This window comes from Schistocerca gregaria, chromosome X, assembly GCF_023897955.1.
Source record: "Schistocerca gregaria isolate iqSchGreg1 chromosome X, iqSchGreg1.2, whole genome shotgun sequence".
NCBI lineage: Eukaryota > Metazoa > Arthropoda > Insecta > Orthoptera > Acrididae > Schistocerca > Schistocerca gregaria.
Genome location: NC_064931.1, coordinates 728,054,970 through 728,081,855, shown reverse-complemented (window position 1 = coordinate 728,081,855; position 26,886 = coordinate 728,054,970). Strand labels below are relative to the sequence as shown.

At 40.6% G+C, this 26,886-nt stretch overlaps 1 protein-coding gene across 3 annotated transcripts in view; it reads right to left on the bottom strand.

Moving 5' to 3' along the window:
- LOC126298649 (annexin B9-like) overlaps window positions 1-26,886 on the bottom strand; it is a 93,839-nt gene that overhangs the window by 35,545 nt on the left and 31,408 nt on the right. For all 3 annotated transcript variants that reach the window (XM_049990062.1, XM_049990063.1, XM_049990064.1), the window contains exons 6-7: window positions 17,077-17,149; window positions 7,669-7,842 (exon numbers count right to left, since the gene is read on the bottom strand). In XM_049990062.1, the coding sequence (XP_049846019.1) occupies window positions 7,669-7,842; window positions 17,077-17,149 (247 nt within the window). The remainder of the gene's footprint in view (window positions 1-7,668; window positions 7,843-17,076; window positions 17,150-26,886) is intronic.

Genomic DNA, 26,886 nt, shown 5'->3' with positions numbered 1-26,886 from the left:
AATAATAATAATAATAATAATAATAATAATACACAGCTGATCACTAAGCTGACAAACTTTCAGAATTATTAAGTCCAGTATGTTTATGTGCCAGTCATCAAATTGTAAATAGCTCATATTAAAAGCACAAAGCTTGCATTCTCTAATATTTTCTGAACTCATTTCCATCTGTTTGCTGAAAGGACAGGTATAATCAAAGTGTAATGTTAATTTGTTTCAGTAACAGCAGTTCTGCCCAAAAATATTTTCAAAGCAGATATCTTGGCTGGCTATACATCTCTGAAAACCTTGTGCTTACGTTCTCAGGAACGTCCACCAACATTGGTAATTTCTACTATGAGCAGAATGAATATTACGCCAAGTAAACTTGACAGAAACTCCGACACAGTATTTATCAGTTTCAAGATGCATGGATGAGGTAACCAAATCTGGACTCTACCTTATAATCCTTTCACATGAAGTTTTGATTATGCCCATCCAGTTGTACAGGCCATCAGTAAATCTATTTTTTGTCAGTTACTAAGCAATGTATCTTTCGATAATGACACTGTATTCTCCTTATGGGAAATTTATTTGTTTTATTAGTATAGGTCTAGAACATTGACCAAATCATTTCTGTGTAATATTTCAAAAAAATATTCCCTCTTCACCATTTTCCAATAGACTGAAAAAATGGTGTGTTGCTGTGCTCATTCACAACAGTGCTACATCTACATCTACATCCATACACCGCAAGCCACCTGATTGTGTGTGGCGGAGGGTACCCTGAGTACCTCTATTGGGTCTCCCTTCTATTCCAGTCTCCTATAGTTCGTGGAAAGAAGGATTGTCAATATGCTTCTGTGTGGGCTCTAATCTCTCTGATTTTACCCTCATGGTCTCTTCACGAGATACATGTAGGAGGGAGCAATATACTGCTTGACTCTTCGGTGAAGGTATATTCTCGAAACTTTAACAAAAGCCTGTACCAAGCTACTGTGCGTCTCTCCTGCACAGTCTTCCTCTGGAGTTTATCTATCATCTCCGTAACGCTTTCGCAATTACTAAATAATCTTGTAAAGAAGCGCGCTGCCCTCCATTGAATTCTCTCTATCTCCTCTATCAACCCTATCTGGTACGGATTCCACACTCCTGAGCAGTATTCAAGCAGTGGGCGAACAAGTATACTGTAACCTACTTCCTTTGTTTTCGGATTGCATTTCCTTAGGATTCTTCCAATGAATCTCAGTCTGGCACCTGCTTTACCAACGATCAACTTTATATGATAATTCCATTTTAAATCACTCCTAATGTGTACTCCCACATAATTTATTGAATTAACTGCTTCCAGTTGCTGACCTACTATTTTGTAGCTAAATGATAAGGGATCTATCTTTCTATGTATTCGCAGCACATTACACTTGTCTACATTGAGATTCAATTGCCATTCCCTGCATCATGCGTCAATTCGCTGCAGATCTTCCTGCATTTCAGTACAATTTTCCATTGTTACAACCTCTCGATACACCACAGCATCATCTGCAAAAAGCCTCAGTGAGCTTTCGATGTCATCCACCAGGTCATTTATGTATATTGCGAATAGCAACGGTCCTATGACACTCCCCTGCGGCACACCTGAAATCACTCTTACTTCGGAAGACTTCTCTCCATTGAGAATGATATACTGCGTTCTGTTATCTAAGAACTCCTCAATCCAATCACACGATTGGTCTGATAGTCCATATGCTCTTACTTTGTTCATTAAACGACTGTGGGGAACTGTATCAAATGTCTTGCGTAAGTCAAAAAACACTGCATCTACCTGTGAACCCGTGTCAATGGCCCTCTTAGTCTCGTGGACGAATAGCGCGAGCTGGGTTTCACACGACCGTCTTTTTTGAAACCTATGCTGATTCCTAAAGAGCAGATTTCTAGTCTCCAGAAAAGTCATTATACTCCAACATAATACGTGTTTCAAAATTCTACAACTGATCGACGTTAGAGATATAGGTCTATAGTTCTGCACATCTGTTCGACATCCCTTCTTGAAAACGGGGATGACCTGTGCCCTTTTCCAATCCTTTGGAATGCTTCGCTCTTCTAGAGACCTATGTTACACCGCTGCAAGAAGGGGGGCAAGTTCCTTCGCGTACTCTGTGTAAAATCGAACTGGTATCCCATCAGATCCAGCGGCCTTTGCTCTTTTGAGCAATTTTAATTGTTTCTCTATCCCTCTGTCGTCTATTTCGATATCTACCATTATGTCATCTGTGCGACAATCTAGAGAAGGAACTTCCTCTGTGAAACAGCTTTGGAAAAAGACATTTAGTAATTCGGCCTTTAGTCTGTCATCCTCTGTTTCAGTACCATTTTGGTCACAGAGTGTCTGGACATTTTGTTTTGATCCACCTACCGCTTTGACATAGGACCAAAATTTCTTAGGATTTTCTGCCAAGTCAGTACATAGAACTTTACTTTCGAATTCATTGAACGCCTCTCGCATAACCCTCCTCACACTACATTTCGCTTCGCGTAATTTTTTTTTTTGTCTTCAAGGCTTTGGCTATGTTTATGTTTGCTGTGAAGTTCCCTTTGCTTCTGCAGCAGTTTTCTAACTCTGTTGTACCACAGTGGCGCTTTTCCATCTCTTATGATCTTGCTTGGCACATACCCATCTAATGCATATTGTACGATGGTTTTGAACTTTGTCCACTGACCCTCAACACTATCTATACTTAAAACAAAACTTTTGTGTTGAGCCGTCAGGTACACTGAAATCTGCTTTTTGTTACTTTTGCTAAACAGAAAATATCTTCCTACCTTTTTTAATATTTCTATTTACAGCTGAAATCATCGATGCCGTAACCGCTTCATGATCGCTGATTCCCTGTTCTGCATTAACTGTTTCAAATAGTTCGGGTCTGTTTGTCACCAGAAGGTCTAATATGTTATCACCACGAGTCAGTTCTCTGTTTAACTGCTCAAGGTAGTTTTCAGATAAAGCACTTAAAAATATTTCACTGGATTCTTAGTCCCTGCCACCCGTTATGAACGTTTGAGTCTCCCAGTCTATATCCGGCAAATTAAAACCTCCACCAAGAACTGTAACATGGTGGGGAAATCTACTCTAAATGTTTTCCAAATTATCCTTCAGGTGCTTAGCTACAACAGCTGCTGAGCCACAACAGCTGCTGAGCCAGGGGCCTATAGAGACATCCAATTACCATGTCTGAGCCTGCTTTAACCGTGAGCTTCACCCAAATTATTTCACATTTCGGATCTCCGTCAATTTCCTTCGATACTATTGCACTTATCGCTATAAACACGCCTCTCCCTTCACTGTTCAGCCTGTCTCTGTGGTATACATTCCAATCTGAGTTTAGGATTTGATTACTGTTTACGTCTGGTTTCAGCCAACTTTCTGTCCCTAGTACTATATGGGCGTTGTGACCGTTTATTAATGAGAGCAGTTCTGGGACCTCTCTATAGACGCCCCTGCAGTTTACTATTAGCACATTAATATTGTTATTACCTGTTGCATTTTGCCTACTCCTACCTTGCCGCATCTCAGGAGGCGTCTTGTCGGGCCTAGGGAGGGAATTCTCTAACTTAAAAAACCCCATGTGCACTCCACACATACTCCGCTAGCCTTAAAGCTGCTTCCGGCGTGTAGTGCACGCCTGACCTATCCAGGGAGACCCTACATTTCTCCACCCGATAGCGGAGGTCGAGAAATTTGCACCCCACATCTCCGCAGAATCATCTGAGCCTCTGGTTTAAGCCTTCCACTCAGCTCCAAACCAGAGGACCGCAGTCGGTTCTGGGAACGATACTACAAATAGTTAGCTCTGATTCCACCCTGCGAGCGAGGCTTTCCACCTTCACCAATTCCGCAAACTGCCTGTACGAACTGAAGATGACCTCTGAACCCAGATGGCAGGAATCACTGGTGCCGACATGAGCAACAATTTGCAGTCGGGTGCACCCAGTGCTCTCTATCGCCGCCGGTAGGGCCTCCTCCACATCTCGGATGAGACCCCCCGGCAAGCAGAGTGAACACTGGCCTTCTTCCCCGACCTTTCTGCTATTTCCCTAAGCGGCTCCATCCCCCGCCTAACGTTGGAGGTCTCAATAACTAATAAACCCCTCCCCCCGTGTGCCTGCTCGGACCTTGCTGAAGGAGCAGCCACACGGCCAGCCTCCACATTTACTCTCCGCCTCGTGCGCCTGAACCCGCCACTCCCCTTGGGGAGAGGGTGGCCCAACCGCGGCCGGTACCCGCAAAGATGTCTTGACAGCAGGGACAGTGGGTTAAGCATGTAATGCCTGGGGTGTACCTTGCGACGCACCAGACTCCCCACTGCCGCTACACTCTGAGGCAGCAGCCTGAAGATGGCTGACCGCGGCCATCAACACGTTCAGCTGTTCGCGAACAGTGGACAGCTCCTCCTGCGTCCGTACACAGCAGTCACACATTCTATCCATCCTACATCAAACAGGAACTTTTTTTTTAGTGGATGAGCCCCAATTCGATGTGGAAAGGCAAGAAGAAAGGTGCGGTGACTTTCTACTAGATATGATGCTACACTGAATAAAATGTAACACATGAAATGATAACAATGTTTTGTTCACAGCTGCAGTAATAGGCTAAGCGAAAAAAGAATTTCCAGGTTCTTCTTGTTCCTTGACTGTCCATAAATATTGTCAGACAGTAATTCCAGCTGTTTTAATATCCTCCAATATATTTTAGCAACACACAGAATTCAAATTTGGCATTTTTTAAAATTAAATATTTACATACAATCCTCAGACAGCAATATTGTTAATAGATCGTACCACAGTATGGTTTACAAAATGGATTATGTTTAGTTAAAACACTGTCCCACAACAATTTTCTCTTTTTTTCTGTAGAAAGCACAGTGTCAGTATGCATTCATGGACGTATTATCTGGCAATGGACATGATCCTGCAACAGCTGGACAGGAAGAACCATGATATGCTGATGTGTGCCAATGCAAGCACCCACACAGTGCAGTGACAACTTTATAAAACACATCAACACTATTGGTGCCAATCAACAACTGTTGAATTGCGCTTTCTGTTAGTTTGAAGTGGGTCTCTTATTGAAACACACCTTTAAATAAACATGGTTCCCAAATGCCGTTTAACATAACATCAACAAAAAGAGAAGCACAAGTTGAGATACACATACAGAAGGAAATTTGCCCTGCCCTTTTCAAAAGGACTATCCCAGCTTTCACCTCATTTCAGTTCAGGCGAACACCAGGAAACCTAAATATAGATGGCTGGAGAAATATTTTAAATCCAGTCCTCCCTCAGGACATACCACCACCTGATTTTTGTCCCCCTTCAGGTTACTGAAGACATGTTTATTCATTGTTCTCCGAGAGAGAAGGCATTTACATATGTTGTATTCCAATAAATAGGAAGAAAGAAAACTTTAATGTGTGAGGTAGAATACACTAAACAAAACAAAAAAAAAGATTTTTATCAGCATATCTTGTGAAAATCCACACAAATTCCTATAAAAAAAGAAGGTAAAAAGAGACAATTAACTTTGGACTGATCCTAGTAACTTAGTCTCAATACAAATGTCAAAATAACATTTTTCACCTTCAGCAGTGATATACTAATGGCAATTTGAGCTCAATGCAGGTACAGCTCAGCTCAAGTCTTGACAATGGAAATACCCATTTCTCTTTTACTGGCCTTTTACATTAAATCAACACAAGCATATACTTGCACCCTCTGTCACTCTTCAGCAAGATGATGCAATGAATTGTGTCCATGCTTTTTCCTGATAATGTCAACAACAGTTGGTACAGTATTACAGTATGTTTCACATGTGATAACTGAGGGAAGTCCGCAGCTCACTGCATGCTTCCCCTACACCGAGTGTAAACAATGATGCAATCTGAATAAATTAAGCTATCTTTATTTTTAGCAGGTTCCCAAAATGATGTCCCTCCATGGCAAGAGTAGCCTGACACATTCTGAATACATTACCAAACACCTGATGAATTTCGACTGCCAAAATTTGAGGGATGACTAGCTGAACCCTGTCTTCTAACTCTTCAAGTTTATGGGGATTGTTTACATATACCTTATATTTAATATTTCCCAAAGATAAAAATCACGTGGAATTAGATCTAGAGAATGAGGAGGCCAGTCAACTATCCTATCATCAAAAACACTTTGTATTATCATCACAAAAGCATTGACAGTGTGTGGTCTCGCATTGCCCCGCATGAAATAACGGTAGGTCTCTTGGTTACGAGTTATCATCTCTCAGAGAAACATTAGTAGAATAATTTGTCTTGCACAAAGTTTGCATTAATTGCACACCACACACCCATTTTAACATCATGCACAGGCTGTCGAAGTAACAAATGAGGATTTTATGAATTCCAGCATCAACTATTCTGCTAATTTGGGTACCCCGGAAAATGCAGCCATGCTTTGTCAGAAAAAAGAACATTTCAGAATGAACCTCTCCACCATGCACAGACTAACAGCCAGGTGCGACAATGACACCAAGCAACAGAATCCAAGTTAGTCATTGCACTACTATTATTTTGTGTGGTTTCAGTTTGAGTTTGTGCACAGCTCTATCAGCAGATGTTACTGACACACCAATGTGAAGAGTTAAATGGCACAACATTTTCTCACACTTATTTCCAAGACCTCATGTACCTCATCTAATTTATTTTCAAGTAAAACACTGGGTTCTCTAGATCTTTGTCTAAAATCGATCCAGTCTCTCAAAATTTCTTCACTAATCTGTGTATTGTCAAATCGCTGTTTTTACATGTTTTGACCCAATAAACATTCATCGATCCTACGTGAATACAATAATGAAAACTTGACGAAAACTCAAATGAAAACACCCTTACACTCAGTCACACAGTATGGGAGGTATGCGCAGTGTTACTGTCTGAGGACCTGGCCAGGCGATGTACATGCAGGTGAAGCCCCAGACTCGGCACAGGTGTCATAACACCTTCCTTGTAACGACTCAGCTGTATCTTTAACAAGGAAGTTTAATACAAGTTTCACAATTTTGTCACTTTCAGAACACCACCCACTCCTTTGGTTATCTTCCAGCAACTGTTTTTCTTCAAGAAATTTTTACCATTCTTGTACCATTACCTATGCTATCAACATAATGATATTTTTCCAGTATGTCAGATGGTTTCAAACGCTGTTACATGTATACTATATGAAATTTAATGTTATCATAGCCCATGTTTCCATTTCCATAAAATGACAATATTAATTGTGATACTTATTCATTTCCATGAAGTTCAGCTTCAGAGGAAACATGGGGATCTCTTTTTCTGGTTCACTTAGAAGTAGGAACTTTACTTGCCAAGAGCTAGCACACTAGTACACAATGAAAATAATTCCAGCAACTTTCTGGATACATCGTGTAATGATAGAAGTTCAGCTTCTTGCTGTCTGCTGGAGTAAGTTGTTTCATCTAACATAATTTCTTTGGAGTCTTTTCCTTCCTTCACTAAAAGCTGAAAGTGACAAACCTTTACTGTTCTGGGCAGTGTTTGTTCTACACTATTTAACCATATAGCTTATGATCAGCAAAAATTATGACTTTTTCCAACATAAGTAAGATATTAACAACAGAACAAAAGTACTATACCACAAACATACCTATTGCTATCAAGCCCTTCTTTATGCTTCCTGAAAATTCACTCTTAATGGCTTCTTCCAGGGTGTGACCCGTCAATTTCTCATATTCCACAAAAACTTGCCTCAAATGATTTTCACTACGAGAAACCAAAATTGCATTGAAAACTGACTCTTCTGTTCCCCATTGCTTCTCACCTGTAAAAGTTTGAAAATATCAATAATAAACACACACACACACACACACACACACACACACACACACACACACACACACACAAACGAGTGAAGCACTATTATGAAGTTGATATGAAGGGTGTTTCACATTTCCACTTACAGGCTTCTACATGTTCTAGATGGGATCTAGTAGATAAAGGTTCAATAAGGAGCCTACATCTGACAATTTACCATTCAAATGTAAAATAAATTTGAAGATATAATCACTTTCAAGTCTCCCACTTCCTATAATGCACACAAAGGAGAATACAAAACTCCAATTTGTACGCTCTACAGGATCCCACAGCACATGCAATGTTTTAAGTACTTGTCATTAAGTTCTCTTTTATGTAACAAAAGATGTCCTCTTCAATATCTAGTATGTGGTGCATTTGTAGAGCACCATAGTCAACCCTTGTAGTAGCAAACATCTCAGTTTCTCTCGGCCACTGTTGCAGTTGGATGGCAGTGGTATGTGATGTCATAAATGAAACTGGGACTGAAGATGGCACCCTCTTCTCAGTTTATTCATGTACTGTGTCTTCAGACATCTGAAAGTCATCTGAACCTCAAACTTACTTCATATCCAAACAGTGGTACATTTCCAGAAATGGGTTCCTTATCGAAACTGTATTTACTTAGTCCCCTCTACAACCCCCACAAGCATGTAATAGGAATTGTGGAATGTGCTGTATATACTATTGCAGACTACAGTACTCCATACTCCACTAAAAATCATATGCAAGCTGTAACTCCTGTTTAATGAGAAAGCTCCAAGATGTTTAAATGAAAGACCTGTTGCATTTTCATCAGAAATTGAGGAAATAAGAATGAAGCACAAATATTGAGGAGCTGCAAGAGAGATAAGCCCATAATGGAGATCACTTTTGTGCCAGATGTGTTTTCCATGAACTATATTTGGAAAAATAATTATAGAAATAACAAAAGTGTGCTGAATAAGGTGAGCATGAAAATGTATCCACGTATACAAATAGAGTACAAAATTTAAGCTTTTATGGTCAAATTTCAGTACTTGCTTCAAAATCTCAATAAAGAAAAACAAAAGGAAAAATGTGTTTAATGTGGAGTGGTCAGAGATTCCTAAATCTAAGCAAAATTTATATTCACCAAATCACCAAAAATTAACATTGAAATTTCTTGTAACAATAGCTATACAACAAGGAACTGAAAAAAACTTCTATATTTAGTAGTAAGTTAAGAGAAGTTTAATGGCCTTCTGACAGCTACATTTCAGGTAGCAATAACTGTCAAGTTTTTGAGTAGCTTTCTTGAAACTTTTAATAAAATTTTCCCCACTTAGAACCACAAGTAACAAAATGACTAGTAAACTTAACTGGATAACTCAGGGTATAAAAAGTTCTAGCACCAGGAAGAGGCAATTCCACAATGAATTGAAATACAATAAAAATTTGCATTTTACTGAAGATGTTAGACATTATAAAGTTACAATGAGACAAGTTGCGAAGGCAGCCAAACAATATCTCCATTTTGCAACATACAAATAAGTCGAACATGGCATGGTCAATTGTCAAATCAGAGTTAGGCATTGGAATTAGTAGTAATGAAATTACAGTAGATGGCAGCCTTATTGTAAACTCATCTCAAATGTCAGAGTGTTTAAATGAATTCTTCACAACTGTGTCAAAGTCAGATGCTGTCTTAGCAGAGTCTTAGAGTAAAGTAAGACTATTTAGACAATACCAAGAAGCTGAGTATCTCTCAGATTTTAAGTCTCAGAGAGGATATGGAAAAGGTTACATTCCCATTAAAAAAAATAAAAACTCTGCTGGGTGGGATGGGATACCCACTGAAGTCATTAAAGCCACGTATCACATAATAGCACTTCTATTAACTAAAATTATCAACCTTTTGAATAGGGATGTTTTTCTGATATGTTGAAGTATGCTGAAGTCAGGCGTATGTTCACGAAAGGGATGAGGAAAGACATGGGAAACTATCATGCTATTTCTATATTTCCAAGTCTGTTGAAAATTTTGGAAGAAGTAGCCACAAACCAGACCCAAAAGTTTATTGTAAAAATGATACTATTATAATTAACCAATACGGATTTCAAGAAGGAAAAAACACTCCTTTCCTGGAAAGATATGGGAACAATGAGATCAGAGGAGTAAATTTGTAGGTATCTTCTGTGATCTTACAGAAGCCTCTGCTCATATGTTTATCTAATTTGCATGTAAGCAAGTTATGGTTTTGGAGCCAATGATGACTGATTGATTGATTGAGGGGGGGGGGGGGGGGGGGTTATGGGACTAAATTGCGAGGTCATCAGTTCCGCAATTCAAAAGTTACGTGCATAGGATAGAGGTGTCCACTAAAATTGGGTGGATTCTGTCAGAGGGGTCAAACTATTAAGTGAGGAAGCTAAAAACATTCACAGTAGAAGGCATTAAAGGGTATGACAAATCTTAAAACAAGAAAAGCAGAGGGATAAAAAAGCAGCCTTTGCATGGGGGGAGGGTCATGAGTCCCAGACCAAGAGGTCCCAACCACAACAACTCTGCCTCTGCTCCAGAAGGAAAGCTAAACCTTATAACTGAAGGAGAAAGAAAAAAAAACTTTCACAAAGGAAACTGAGAACCAGATCACCCAACCGTGAATCACCTGCTAACATTAAAGACAAAGAATCTGGAAGGCTATACTTAGTACAAAGGACCAAAAGAAGGGACATTCCATCAATGTATGAGATACCTTCAGTCTGGCTCCACGACCACATTTCGGGGGTGGCTCAATACACAAGAGGAAACAATGGGGGAGCCTAGTATGACAAATGCACATATGGCATAAGACAGTGAACTCCTTCCAAGAGGAGTAGAAGGAAGAGCACCAAACTGCAGTAGTCTCCTTGATTGAGCGGAGTTTATTACTGAGAGCAGTAGTACAACAAATGTGATTCCACTTTTGGGCAAAACAGATTTTGTGTGTATCTGCACCTGGAATCATGAAAGTGATTGGGGCAAGTATCTGCCCCTCTAGCCAAACGGTCAGCCAGTTCATTCCCTGGGATGAACACATGACATGGGACCCAGAGAAAGACAACTGAGCAGGCTGCACAGCCAAGGTCAAACAGAAGGTCATCGATAGTAGATACCAAAGGGTGACTAGAGTAGCAATGGTCTATAGACTGTAAGCTGCTCATTGAGTTTGTACATGTTAAAATGCTGATGCATTCTAATCGGCAATCCCACCCGAGGGCAGGTATCAGGAATGAGAGATTCCTCGTCTGCAAAGAGGATGGTGTAAACGGGACAGTCAGAGAATTGTCAAATGGCGATTGCATAAGAAACTGGGATATGGCTCCATCATATTTGTCGATGAGGAATCCCCACTTTTGTGACAAGACTGTCAAAGGGACTATTGCAAAAGTCATCCGCATGCATGTAGTATTCAGGCCATGGATATGGGGTAGCCACATCAGCTTTTTATCAAAAATAAGCCTCAAGGAATGGGATCATGCTACAACATCTAAGCACCAGTTGCCTAAATAATGTTCTGGATCGGGCTGTACTGTGAATCGACAGCAAAAATTCATAACCTGCATTTTGCAGGGACAAAACTGGAAGACATGGGAAAGGGTCCATGCAGAGGCCCCTCCGATGGCGCCTTGGAGCTGGCGTTCAGCAGATGCTACTGAGCGAGAGCTCCGCCAGACGCAAAAATCATCGACATACAACTCCTGGCTAACCATAGGCCCAACAGAGGTGATAAGCCCATTGATGGTGATTAGGAAGAGTCTGACAAGTAACACACAACCCTGTGGGATACTGTTCTCCTGAATCCGAGGAGTGCTGAGTGAAGTGTCAACTCAAACCTGGAAGAGCCAGTGGGACTTAAAAATCTGTAGGGGGCAAAGGTACAATAAATAGAAACTGGGTGGAGCAGGTCATATTTTTGGTGAGTCTCAGCATAGGATAAGATGATCCAGAGACTTTTACTTTTGGATATTCTTTTCTCTCCTGTAAACAGGACAATCTGGCTAGCAAGGAGAGTGGCAGTCATGACAATTTACACACACACAGATGGTGGAACAAAAGAGCTTCCCTCATGGAGTGGGTATCCACAGTTACATTACAGAATGTCTGCCGTACAGCAGGAAGATGTATGCCCAAAACGCAAGCACCGAAAGCACCTCTTGTGATGTGGAGCCATACATACCACCACCCATCAGTACCACATTGCCTTGATCTTCTCTGAGACAGTATCTCCCTCAACGTCAGAATAAAGGTGCCAGTATCAGTGCCGTGGTCTTTACGACCCATATGCACACGTCTAACAAAATGAACATTGCATCACTCCAGATTAGCCCATAGTTCCTCATTAGTTTGCAACATGAGGTCCCTATGAAAAATCACTCCCTGGGCCATATTCAGAAACTGGTGAGGGGTAACAGACACTGGGACATCACCAAGACCATCACAAACATGAAGAGCTCCAGAGTGGCCGGCAGAAGCAGCTTTGGTCAACAGGGAACCAAACTGCATCTCACTGAGAGACTACACTTCGCCAAACTTGTCTTTGATATTCTCAAAAAACATTCATCCTAGTACAGACCAGGTAGTGTGGAAAATGTTTCATCCCAAGACAGCGAGCCTGGCCCTCCTCCCAGGATGTAGCCAGGGAAGGCAAGGCAGGAGGATCATAGGAAGCAGCATTCAATGATCCGTTACCATTCAGAGAGACAGCTGTTTGAGAACACCCAGATTTTTGCAGCTTGATACGCTTCATGCGCCAAGCATCCACCCTGATATCACCCACTCTGATTAGGAGCTATCCCCGTGTGCACCACCCAGCCACAGAAAGGGCTGTCTGGCAAGGTGCCCATTGCCAGGAGTTCTGATGTTCCAGGATGAGAAGCAATCAGTCCTTGGCATACATGGAAAGACAACAGCTCAGGTATCAATAGTTTGATCCCTGTGTTGTCATGGGGCTCAAGCCAGGTGGGTACATAAAAGCCCCACCACACGGACTGGCTACACGTGCTGGTGACACAGTGGGGTGTAGGTGGGCTACGACAAGGAAGGAAGAGGGTAGAGGAATCCATGCCATAGACACTCAGGAGAGAGGTCTTCCCCAGATGGCTCACACTGAAGGCAGAAAACTTAGAAGTGGAGCTCAAACCCCAAGGGGGACAAAAAATGCCAAAAAGGATGAAAGAACAGAAAAGAAACAAAATTGAAAGCAATACAAGGAACCAGGTAGATAGCCAGGTTGACATGAATCGGAACACCAAGAGAGGGGAAGAAGGGGGGGGGGGAGGCGCAGCATGGAAGGAGTGAGGATGCGGAGGAAGGGGCGCAGTGAGGGAAATTCAGTCCAGGAAGGAAGAATGGGCTGCAATAGTTAGGGACCTCTTGTGTGCCACACACGAAATGAAGACGGAACCGTGAGCCCCCAGGGCAGGGGTTGGGGGGAATGATGGTGCACGAAAGATTGGGCTCTATTGTCAGCCCACTGGATATCCTAAAATACTACTTTCAGTTAAGTGAGTTGAAACTAAACATTATAAAAAGTTATATGGAACATTTCAAAACCAAACATTCGAAATGTGTGGAACTTAAAATACAACACACCAACCAACTAATGGAAGAAGTTGACACACTCAAATTCTTTGGACTAAATGTGGGACAGAACCTAAGCTGGAATACATATATTGACTTCCTAATGATAGGAGTACAAAAAAAATAGCAATCTTAGTTATTTTCAATTTGTTGGTAGGTCATTAGGTATGGTATATTGGCTTGGGGAAGAACAAATAATTTATCTCAACTACAGAAATTGCAGAAGAATGCTGTTGGATACATGCATATGAAAAAAAAACAAAAAAAAAAAAAAAAAAAAAAAACTTGCCATCCACTATTTTGGAAACTGCAAAATATAGCTGTTCCCTCCATATACATTTACAGAATGATATTCTTCCTATGCAGCAGACAAATTTTTTTTGAGAAGAATCATTAACTCACACATACAACACAAGGAATAAAGAGTGTCACCAAACATGGTCTCTGTTTGGCTTCCTAAAAGCGAACAAGAGAGTGATTAAAAAAAAAAAAAATGGACATGGGAAGGGTGGTAAGGATTTAACCCAATCCAAACACTGAGCACTCTCTTACGCTATTAGTTATGCAAGGAGAACAATGAGCACTAATTTTATCTGGCAGGTTGCTTTAATTTGCATGTGCAACAACCTTATTGGCTAACTTCAATGCTTAATAACTCAGAAAGGACACAATGTATCAAATGTTTTCCTTTAATGTTATTTCTCAGCACACCCTCCCCTACAACACATTTACAAGCTTTTCAGACTGTTTCTGACCACCATGTATAACAAATTCATGAGCAAAAACACAGTCAATGTGAAATAAGAATTTTTAAAAATAAGGCTACAGAAAATTCTGTGGAGAAATGCTTCCATTCGGTAGAAGAATTCAGAGGGGGTTTGAGACGAAGCAAGCTGGGATAATTTTAATTCCCCTCTTGTTTTGCCATCTCCTTCTTTAAATTCGTTTTGTTACTTTTAACTATTTACCATTGGCATACATGAATATAAGCTGCATTTTCATAAAAGAGTAAGGTTGGCCCTCAGTTTTAGAGAGTGTAACACCAGATCTAATTTTCCGCTTAGTTTTATGCATGTAGTTGATTTTCTAATTTATTTCAAGTATTCCTAGTTAGTATGTTTTGTCATAGAGTGAAATCAGTAATTGTTTTTTAACTTAAATTCTATTGTTGACATATGAACAAACATAAATTCTGCACTAATTATAAACATTTGGAAGACAAAATGCTAGTATCTATTTGCCTCTATTCAAAAACATGTTAGCAAAGCCAGCTCTTACTTTTGATGAAACTGACAATTACTTTGGAATTAATTATTGTTTGCATGACTATATTTGTTAATTTCATCATTTAAACAAATAATTCAGCTTAAACCTTGTAGTACAAGAAACTGTTAAAAAGATGCAATTTTTCTATATATTTAGTTAATTTAATGAGTTAAGTTTTAATTGTAATTTCTGTAAATTAAACTTTGAAATATTGTAGCAGTATGTTGAGGTTCACCTGCAAACTATTAACGAGGCTTATGGAAAGTTTAAACAATATTGCACTGGCCATACTTATATAACTGAGTATTATTGGGGGATTGTGCAAAGTGAAAGTAAAAGTCAAGCGAAACACAGCTGTGCACCTGTGGGCTACATCATTTACTGCAGTCAGCGTCCAAATTACAAACCCCATTTTCAGCCAGTATAGCAATGCAGTACATTGACACCGAGAGCAACACACGAAGAAACAAAGCAGGCGGAACCACTGCATATGAAATGATAATTTGAGTAAGGGGAAATTTCAAGATAGATTGCTTTAATTGTACGTACATATAACAAAACTATTATCATTAGGATGCTGTTATGAACATCAGCTGTTCTGGTTATGATGAAATTTTGCCACAATTTTGATGTGTCTTCTGTACCCGAGTCATCCGATTTAGGATATGTATGATATGAGACTAACAAAGCACAATTCACAATGCTGTTTACCAGGGGTAGGATGTCAAACGGGGTCAACTTGGAGCAGGAGAGGCACCACAGGACGTTCCAACTTCCACTGTCTTTACTTTTTGCAAATGAATTCATAAAACTTTGTCAGCATGACCAGGAAGCATTCAGGAATCACACTTGTAGCAGTGCAAGTTCAAAACATAACAAAATAATTTTTTTGTGTGTGCAATTTCATCATTTTTTCCACTTACTATTTGCTGCATTTGTTGCTATTGGTACACTTTTCTTCAATGAATTTTGCACAGTACACAAACCATACTTACAGGAGTAAGTAACTCTAGAATTTATTCGGTTTACGAAATGAATGAGGTGTTACATTTTAAACTTCATGTTTAGAAAAAACTCAACATTTATAGTCAATTATCTCAATTTTTACCACAGTTTTTAATAGATTTGGAAAATTCTAGAGATTCATACACCTTTAAGTATGGTTTGCATGCTATGCAGAATTCATTGTTGAATCTCTCTCTCTCATGAAGAAAAGTGTACCTATAGCAGCAGCCAACAGTAAGTGAAATAAAAATGATGAAATTTCAGATGTAAGAAAGAATATTTTATTGTGTTTTTTAACTTCCACTGGTATGAGTGTGAATCCTGAACCCTTCCTTGTCACACTGACAAAGTTTTGTGAATTTATTTGTAAAAGTATAGACAGTGGAAATTAAAATGTCCTGGGATGCTTCTCCTGCTCCAAGTCGGCTTGTTTGATGTCCTACCGTCCATGTTCTTTGAGATGTGGTTTGTCTAATGCAACTAAGTGAAAGACTGCTTGTCTTGCCCAATACACATTATGTTTCTTTTTATTTGCGAAGCATTTGGGTTTGCAGACCAATTAAGTACATCTCCATGGTGGCACTAGTAAAATCACAAAAAGTAATCAGAAATAAATAGTACTTTAACCTCACAAAACTTGTGTTATAAGTTGTTTTTCATCTAAAAACAAGATAATAGCAAACAACAGCAATGTAATAACATATATGTAATGATCATATAATGCAATTATTAGATACAAAACTAAACATGTTTCATATGTATTACAAAGAAGTATAACATGTCTGACACAATACAAACAGCATTTCATTTAGTAGTATAAGACAAACTACATCTCAAAGAATATTGGCTCTTTGGGAGAGGGAGCAGAGTTACATTTACACACCTTATGTAAGAAATAATGGTGCAACTAAGATTTCTAAATGAGCATTACTCATTTCATTCGACTCTGCTGCCATAACATTTTAATATGACAGTATAATTTCTTATACACTTTTTTGATGAGCAGGAAATTTCTATTTCAATTAAATCTCTAACTTGGGTTGTATATTCATCTATATTCTCTCTCATTTATTGTTAGTGACCGAGTTCAAATAAAGTGCAAATATATACACCATTCTTTTAGATACGTTCAGAAAATTTCACTGATTACAGCAGTAGTGCCAAAATCTGATCTAATTTGAACTCATGGCATGATAAGGCTTTCTGCTGTTGGGCATAACAAATATTGAAATGCAAACAGCTGTACAGATTGATATGATGTCCAATATAAAGTAGGGAAGTACAGCTTACTTTCCATTTTTTAACTAAAAAAAAATCTTCAATTAATCACGATTTCAAGCAAAAATACCTGCTTCAAAAAGTGCGTTTGCATCTTGTTGGGCTGCTGTCTCATCCACATCTGTATTTTCATCCCTGTTTGCCTGTTTAATGAAATGAGAAAGGATATTATAAACAAATGATTGATTTCCAAGAGCAATGGTCAAGATTTCAAAATAAATACAAATAATAAAAAATAAAAAAAATCAGTATTTGTCAATTTCTCGTTAAGCATTATAGAGCCATTCTTGCAGATTACTACACCTGCTGTGTTATGGAATATTTTAATTTTTGAGTATAAATTATTGAATCAATTAGTATTTACATACCACTGCACTTCAGCCTACTGCATTCAGATGCCACTGTGTCAGAATACAAATTGGATTCAAGACCAGCAATGGGGTTATCCATTTCATGTCTTATCTTCAAATAACGGATTTCATTTATACAGTGTTTCACAGTCTTTCAAAAAAATCATCTAGGGGTGATAGATCATGTCATGGGGAGCAACCTTTGTTAGAGACAAAATGTTTGCCAACACTGTCTGGTGGTGTTAAGTATCTTTTTGTTAATCTCATTGGCCCTGGGACAGCAAAATATCACCGAACTATCAGGGTCTACTGAAAAGGTGTGCTGCATCTGCATACTACCTATGCCAGTAAACCACCAGAGCGATTTTCAAGAAGAAAACCTTAGGAATTCTTGTCTCTAGAGCAGAAAAATATTTTAGAAGTGAACCAGGAACTCTGCCTATTCCCCTTCATATGGAGCAGATGAATGGTTTATAGGCAACACACAATGCATATGAACACCTCTCAGGGGCACAACCAGTATTAAAAGATGCTAGTGTCACTGGGAAGCACTGGTGAACATTTTTTATCTAACAAAAGTCATTTCCCCATGGCATTCTATCACCCCTAGATGATTGATGCAAAGACTTTAAAACATGCATATCTTGACAATAATTGCACTGCATAATCTTTAAATTTCTTTAGTTTGTTTTTTCTTCCAAACAATCTTTTAGTGTGCATTGTATTGTTTTTACTGGTGTACTGGCTTTCCCAGAAATACTTCAGCTTTGTATAAGAAGATGTACTGGGGGTGGACAAAAATATGGGAATACCAAAACCAAACCATGTTACCAAGCCTAATATGGTGTAGGAAAACCTTTAGCATTCAAAATAGCTTCCAGTCATTGAAACTGATAAATAAAGGTCCTGCAGATGCTCATGATGGAGGAGATGACCACTGAGTTGGCCAAGTATGGCAAATGCGAAGCCAGCAAAGGACAAAGAAGTTTTTGTGAGATGCCCGCATGGAGGACCTCTACAAATCTGTGGTCTCTTTTACCCCCACAGTTCGGCAAAGTCAGAGTATGCCATTCCATATTCCAAACACTTAGAACTGAATGGCATAATACCAATCCAAGACCCAATTTCAGAATACCAGTCTCAATAAGTGGCTTGCCAGTAGCCAATTTGACCAACGTGTCAGCAAGTTCATTTCCCAGAACCTCAATGTGACCCAGGGTTCAGATGAAAACCAAACTGTTTGAGTGAGGAAAGGGAATCCTGGATAGTCAGGACCATGGGATGGCAAGGGTAACATTGGTTAAGGTCTTGTAAACAGCTAAAAGAGTCACAACAGATGAGGAAGGACTCACTGGTGCAGGAACGGATATGCTCAGGAGCACGAGATATAGGTACCAACTCCACAGCAGAAACACTGCAGCTGTCTGACAAGGAGCAGAGTTCATTGCATCTCTGCCTGAACATAAGCAAAGTCAGCAAGACTGTCAACCATTGAGCCATCAGTATAGACTACTTCCAAACCCCAAAACACACTGATAATGGAGAAAATTTGGCGACAGAGGCCTTCAGCATGAGCTGAGTCTTTTGAACCTCATGATATGTCAAGGACAGACCTGTGGATAGGGGAAAGCTGGAGGTCAGAAAAAAAAAGGACTGAACGTGGATGGCAATCCTAACCCCAGACCTGGGCCACAATTGCAGGTAGTGAATCTCCTTATCTAGAAAGAGGAGATGGTACTTTGGGTGTTCTGGAGAGCTGTGGAAGCATAACACACAAGCAATTAACTGTTGTTTGTGCAGAACCTGCAAAGGTGGAACCCCTGCCTCCACTAGGAGGCTGATCTCACAACTATTCCGAAAGGGACCAGTCTCCAGTTGTAACCCACAATGGTGTATCGAGTCCAGCATCTGTAAAGTTGAAGGTTATCCCAAGCCGTATGTGAGACTCAAATAATCTAGGTGGGACTGGACCATTGCTGTGTAGAGCCATATCAGAGCAGAATGGAGTAATGCTCACCGGCATGTCTCCTAAGCACTCCCAAGCACAAAGTAAAGCCGACTGACATGCAGGAGAGGTTTTAATCAGTAGGGAACCAGAGCATATCTTACTAAGCACATCAACTTCACGAAACTTATGTGATGGCCAGGGTGGGGAAGAACGAGGAAGCAAAAGTAAGAGCAGAGAGAGAACTGTTCTCCAAACGCGAACATTTTTTGTTAGGCTTTACCATGACTGTTATTGACATTAAATGAAACTACAAGTTTACTGTAACCAGTCATTGTTTTTTTTCTCCACAATGCATTTCAAAAGTTTAAACCTCCATCATCACGTGGATTTACATCTGTTAGTATGGCGTGTGTCTGCGTGTTGTGTTATGATTTTTTGGAGGAACTTGTGGCACTGTCTCTTGTGGTTAGAGGTCCCTTCCACTGCTGTAACATATTGCAAGTACTGTATACTGTCATATTTTGTAAACAAAAATGACATTGGGAAATAGCTGGGAGCAGGAGGGGGAGGAGCTCGAATGGAAAGAAGTGGGTATGGCGACGAGTGGCTGGCAGAAGTGATGAAGATTTGTGGCTTTGCACATGGGGCACAATCACAACACTCGCAATCTATGTCATTGTTTCCAGAGTTGATCATGGTCCTCTGCTATGGAGACAAGTGGAGTGTCTCAAACAAAGGCTTTGTTGACTCTGTGGTGGTTTCTACTGCCGATTTCTGAAACTTCTAGCTACAAATAGGCCTGACCTTATCAGTGGTATCAGTATAATACAAGGATCGGTGATCATGATATAGCAATGGTGGTTACAAAAGTTAATAAAACTACCAATACAGCCAGGACAACACTTTTGCTACAAAGAGCAGATAAGCAGTTGTTAGCATATCACTTAGACAATGAATGAGTACCAGTATGATGAATGTGGAAGAATTACAGGCAAAGTTTAAACACATTGTAGATCACGCTCTGGAGAAGTACGTACCAAGTCAGCAGATTAAGCACGGGAATGACCCATAGTGACTTAACAACAAAAATTTGGGAAATGCTGATGAAGCAAAGGCTGCTGCACTCTCAGTTCAAAAGACAACGAGCAAATGACGATAGGCAAAAGTAAGTAGAGTTTCATGCATCTGTTAAAAGATCAATGTGCGAGGCATGCAACAACTACCACCATCATACCTTAGTAAAAGAGCTTGTTGAAAACCCAACAAAATGACAAAATTCTAGTCCTTTGTAAAACAGCTAAGCGGTTATAAGGATTCTATCCAGTCACTTGCTAACCAGCCTGGTGTGGCAATCGAAGGTAGCAAAAGGAAACCTGAAGTTTTAAATCTCATGTTTAAGAAATTGTTCACACAGGAGAATGGTACAAACATACCTTCATTTGACTAACGCATAAATTCCCATAAGAAGGATGTAGTAATAGGGAGCCCTGGTGTAGAGAAGCAACTGAAAGAGTTGAAAACAAGAAAGTTGTCAGGTCCAGATGTAATCACAATTCAGGTTTATGAAGAGTAGTCTACAGCACTGGCCTCTTATTTAGCTTGCATTTATCACTAATCTCTTGCCCAGCACAGCATCCCGAGAGACTGGCATAGTTGACTCCTGTATACACTATGTGATCAAAAGTATCCGCACACCTGGCTGAAAATGAATTAAAAGTTCGTGGTGCCCTCCGTCGGTAACACTGGAATTCAATATGGTGTTCCCACGCTTAGCCTTGATGACTGTCCACTCTGTTCAGTCAGGTGCTGGAAGGTTTCTTGGAGAATGGCATCCCATCCTTCATGGAGTAGTACACTGACGACAGATATCAATGTTCATCGGTGAGGCCTGGCACAAAGTTGGCGTTCCAAAACGCCTCAAAGGTGTTTCAAGTCAGGACAGTCATTACAGGGATGTTATCATCATGTAACCACTCTGCCACAGGTCGTGCATTATGAGCAGGTGCTCAGTCACGTTGAAAGATGCAATCGCCATCCCCGAATTGCTCTTCAACAGTGGGTAGCAAGAAGGTTCTTAAAACATCAATGTAGGCCTGTGCTGTGATAGTGCCATGCAGAACTACAAGGGATGCAAGCTGCTTCCACGAAAAACATGATCACACCATAACACCACTGCCTCCGAATTTTACTGTTTTCACTACACATGCTGGCAGATGACGTTCACAGGGGAATTCGCCATATCCACACTCAGCCATCGTATCGCCACATTGTGTACCGTGATTCATCATGCCACACAATGTTTTACTAGTGTTCCGTCGTCCAATGTTTATGCTCCTTACACCAAGCGAGGCGTCATTTGGCATTTACCGGCGTGATGTGCAGCTTATGAGCACCTGCTCGACTGAAATACAAGTTTTCTCACCTCCCGCCTAACTGTCATAGTACTTGCAGTGGATCCTGATGCAGTTTGGAATTCCTGTGTGCGACTGGATAGATGTCTGTCTATTACACATTACGACCCTCTTCAACTGTCGGCAGTGTCTGTCAGTCAACAGATGAGGTCGGCCTGTACGCTTTTGTGCTGTATGTGTCCTTTCACATTTCCACTTCACTATCACATTGGAAACAGTGGACCTAGGGATGTTTAGAAGTGTGGAAATCTCACGTACAGATGTACGACACCAGTGGCACCTAATCACCTGATGACGTTCAAAGTCCACAAGTTCCGCAGAGTAACCCATTCTGCTCTCTTACGATGTCTATTGACTAATGAGGTCACTGTTATGGAATACCTGGCAGTAGGTGGCAAGGATTTGCAAAGCATTGATTGTCTGAATATCAGCTAGCCCTTTTCTCACAATATCCTGCGAACTATGGATTAAGAGAACAGGCAGATTTCACATTTTGAGATCTGAAAAGCATTTGACATAGTGCCCCACTGCAGACTGTTAATGAAGGTACGAGCATACAGAATAGGATCCCAGGTATGTGAGTTTCTCAAAGACTTCTAAAGTAGTAGAACCTAGTATGTTGCTCTAGACAGAGGGTGTTCATCAGAGACAGAAGTATTTTCAGGAGTGACACTGGAAAGTGTGATAGGGCCAGTATTATTCTCTGTTGACACAAATGATCTGAAAGAGAAGGTGAGTAGCAATCTCTGACTTTATTGATGACTGTGTAGTTTATGGGGAAGTATTGCTGTTGAGCGACTATAAAAAGATATAAGATGACTCAGATAAAATTTCTAGTTTTTATAATGAAAAGCAGCTAGTTACAAAAGTAGAAACCTGCAAGTTAATGCAAATGAATAGGAAAAAACAATCTCGTAATGTTTGACTACAGTGATGCTCAACATCACATTGATTGAATATCTAGGCACAACACTGGGAAGCGACATGAAATCGAACGAGCTTGTAAGGACTATAGCAGCAAATGAAAATAGTCGACTTTGGTTAATTAGGAGAATTTTAGCTTAATTTTTTTGCAATCTGTAGAGAGAGCGCATATAGAACACCAGTGTGATATATTCTTGAATACCGCTCGACTGTCTGGATCCCCACCAGGTCAAATTAAAGAATAACATATAAACAGTTCAAAAGGTGGGCTGCTAGATTTGTTACTAGTAGGTTCAATCATCATACAAGTATTTTGGGAATTCAAATGGAAATCCCTGGCATGAAAGTAACATTCTGTAGTGACCCAGAACCACGTTCCGACACCGACGAAGTGTATCAGAGCTACAGATTGCACTGTAATGACAAGGTCTATTAAAGTGTGAGGGGGATTTGTCCAGTGCACGCCTGGAGGTGTCAGTCATATGGCATCATCTGTAAATACATTTACTGATTGAGCAAAATTTACAAAGGTATGGCTTCTTGAAAGCTGCAGGTAGTGGCGGGACATGGGTGCACGCCCCACGAAGGAATGCTGACTCCCTGCCAGCATGTTGTGACATCACAGCCACAGGTCAGTGGCTCAGATGCATGTGGTGCTGCTGCCAATAGCGGGCGAGGTGGGTGTAACCCGCCAGATGTACTGCAGTGACCCAGATTGGCGACCATCTCAGCGCCCTCAAACACAGCTCTGTCATGCACTTAGGTGAAATCTACGAACTGTGGTCTTAGATGCTGGTTGTTGTGCAGAGAAGCTCTGGTCACCCAGTATGGATCAATCAAGGCTGCAGCACATGCTCTCGAGTTGGCCAGGAGGGTGCGCAGATGCACCATGGCTGGTCTGTGTGAAGATGGCAGTTTGTAGATTAACCCCAATGACTGAACAGAGGGGGGTGGGGGGTTGGCTGCTCACCAGCCTTCTCATTGGCGATGACCCAGTAGGCAGCACTGGCTGGACATGGCTATGTTATGCATCACTGTTGGCTGCATCAGTGTGTAAGTCGGCAAGCAGGTAGCAGGCTGGCCACAATCAAACAGCTCATCGTGATTTCTCAGAAACTCATTAGACCATCATTTCCTTTGGTTCTTAGAAAAGAGCAGAATGGTAGTATGACAGGATGCGTTCTTGTACTCCAAAAACTGCATTATTTATAGAGTGAGCCTTGCCTACAACACTGAGGCTCTGGACACATGAATATATTTGTCCACATTTATCAGACCCGTCAGCACTTCTTACCTCACTCTGATAATTTTAATAATGATTGCAGGCCATCAAGCTCAGTCTGTCAATGTTTGCCTTTGCAGCAGTGCTCAGATGCGGAGTCACGTAATGTTTTCTTACAGTGTCTTGCTAAGCAGTACAGCACTGTATGCATTTCTGTCTGGTTCAGCTCTGACTTATTCCATTCCAGACTCACCAGGTGGATCTTAAATAAAATTTTTAAGCCTGTGCAACCAAATTATTCTGCTGTGCACCAAGTCTTTTTGGGGAACATTGGTGAGAAAATTTAGTGACAAAGCATTTGAAGCTGACTGTAGAATGATTCTACTGCCATTAACATTCATTTCGAGTAAGTGCCACAAAGGAAAGATGAGAGAAATTAGGGCTTGTATGGAAGAATACAGACAGTCTTTTTCCCTTCACTCTATTTGTGGGTGGAATGAGAAAAGAAATGACCAGCAGTGTTACAAAGTACACTCCACTGTGCACCATGCAGTGGTTTGCCGAGTATGTATGTGTATGTAGATGTAGATGTAGATAAAATGGAATTTGGCAGTGCCTTGTCACCAAATACATCAGTACCAAAGAAAAGTGCACATTTGATGAAATATTGGGAATAGCAAGATTGTTTCAACTTTAAAGCTCCACTAAAATACCTCAATTCACCCTCGATTTCATTGTAAGTAAGGATTGAACAGAATGTGGGTATCACATATCTCTTAAGACAACACTGTTTTGAGGTGAGAAAGTTAAAGAAATAGCTGTAGGCCAACTAAAACAAAGAAGAAATTTATCATCAAATTTTGGAAAAAGTTTTGTACTTTATGTAAAAATGGAGCTGTTTCTGTACATTGTTGACTTGCAGGATAGGCAAAGCTCGCTCTCCTTATACAATAGACTAGTTATTCATGAAACCATAATATCACCTTGTTCATTAAAAATAATTCCACTGAAGTGTGTGCTGTTTTGTCAAGCCTACAACATATGATTATACTGACAAGTGAAGCATTATGTTCATTCACTACAAAAGTGCAGTGTTCTTGTCGCATAGCAAATGGAAATCACAAGTAGAAGTGATGCAATAAATAAAATAAAAACTTAGATTCATAATCAGTTGTAGGTTCCAGATTTTGAGCAGCATTAACAAGGTTGCTTTTCCTAATTACAATCACTAGAAATTGTGATTGTAGCATATGAGCCTTCACTCACTGCCTGTGGTGCTCCGAATTTTAATGCTTTGAATGTTTTAACGATATGCTAGGGTGTGTGTTTGGATCTTATGGGCATTCAATGCTGAGGTCATCAGCACACTTACACTCATTATAAAACTGATGTGGAGATAAACTCTAAAATTGTTGCACACTCTAAATTACCATAGGGTCACCACTTCACATGCGCTAAAAACAACTTAGAAAGAGGGAAAGAAGCTGTAGATGAAATTAAAACTCAGACAAAACAAAACACAGAAGAGCTAAAGGAAAGCACGCAGAAATGTGACTGGCTGACCAATTACAAAAAAAATTGGGTGAGCAAGTCACCCTGTTGATACATTGAAACTATCTCCCTAAGAGCTTGGGAAAAATGTTGGACAATCCACAAAACTTTAAAACTTGAACCACATTTGTTTGGACATTACATAAAATAGAGTGCAGATCCATCAGCAAAATCCGCCACAGCCCACTGGTTGGAAAATAAAGCACAGTGGAATAAAATGTGGCACACACTGATCTGCATGGCTCAAGCACCACACATTGGAGGGCCCTCTCGGAAGCCTGGTAAGAAGGCTGGAAAGATGTACGCCACAGTCGAGTTGTGGGAATTACTACACAGAACTTATTGTCTGTCACTTCCAGCCACTAGTCTTCCCATTGACACGACTTTGTATCTCAACAGTGAGGTGATGGCATGCAGGGGGATGGTACACTGAAATGACTGAGGATCACTACACGCCTTGGCTGCTAGATCTGACCTTTTGTTCCCCGCAAGACCCATGTGTCCTGGTATGCAGCAGAATGACACCTTCCACAGCTGTTGTAGTTGGCAAAGGGCATCCTGGATTACTTGACCCACTGGGTACAAATGTTGGAGACAGTGAAGCGAACTCAAGGAATCAGAACAGACAAATTTAGCACTGGAAGACCATCTCATCTGCTCCAGTGTCCGCAAGATCGCATATATTCCTATGTCAAAGACAGTAAATTCTTGATGCAGGTGGACCTTGAGGGCATGATCTGGGAAAATGACAGAGCAACCAACAGAGCCGTGCAGTATCACGAGTCTCAGAATTGTTGGATCTGAAGTGCAATTTTGCCCCTCTCTACAGTATCACCGTAATGACAAAACGCTGATCCTGGCTGGCATTGGTAGCAGTTCGTGCAAAATTCTCCGCAAGCATCTGAGAGATGGCACCAGGTGCTGTTATTGATAAACAACTGCATTTACCAGAAAGCCTCCTGAAGTTCTCATAGTTCCGTAGAACAAGTGGAATGGTTGACAGAGTCCAGAAATGCTTGCCATGACCTTTTCTTGCTCTCCTTAATTATGCATCAAGCCTTGGATTTTGTGACTCTAAAGGCTATGAGGCTGTCTGCTGTAGTGTGGCATTTAACATGTTGAAGAGCCGTACATCTGTCCCACATGGCTGAACAGCACTCACCTGTCGACCAAGGTACAGGTCACCTCTCAAGATGACCCGAGGCCTTTGGGATGGATAAGTCAGTGGCATTATGGATCAGTCACGTGATGTGGTCCATCCATTCCCGGATGCTGTTCCAATGTTCAAAGACAGCCAGCTGGCTGAATCGCGTCCAGTTAGCGCTGCTGACCATCCATCTTCAGGTAGTGCTCCATCCAGTAGATGAATGAGGAGTGGGAAGCGGTCACTGGAATGAAGGTCATCAATGACCTCCCATTGAACAGAGGGCTGGAGAGCAGAAAGAGAGGTCGATGGCTGAAAATGACCCAGTAG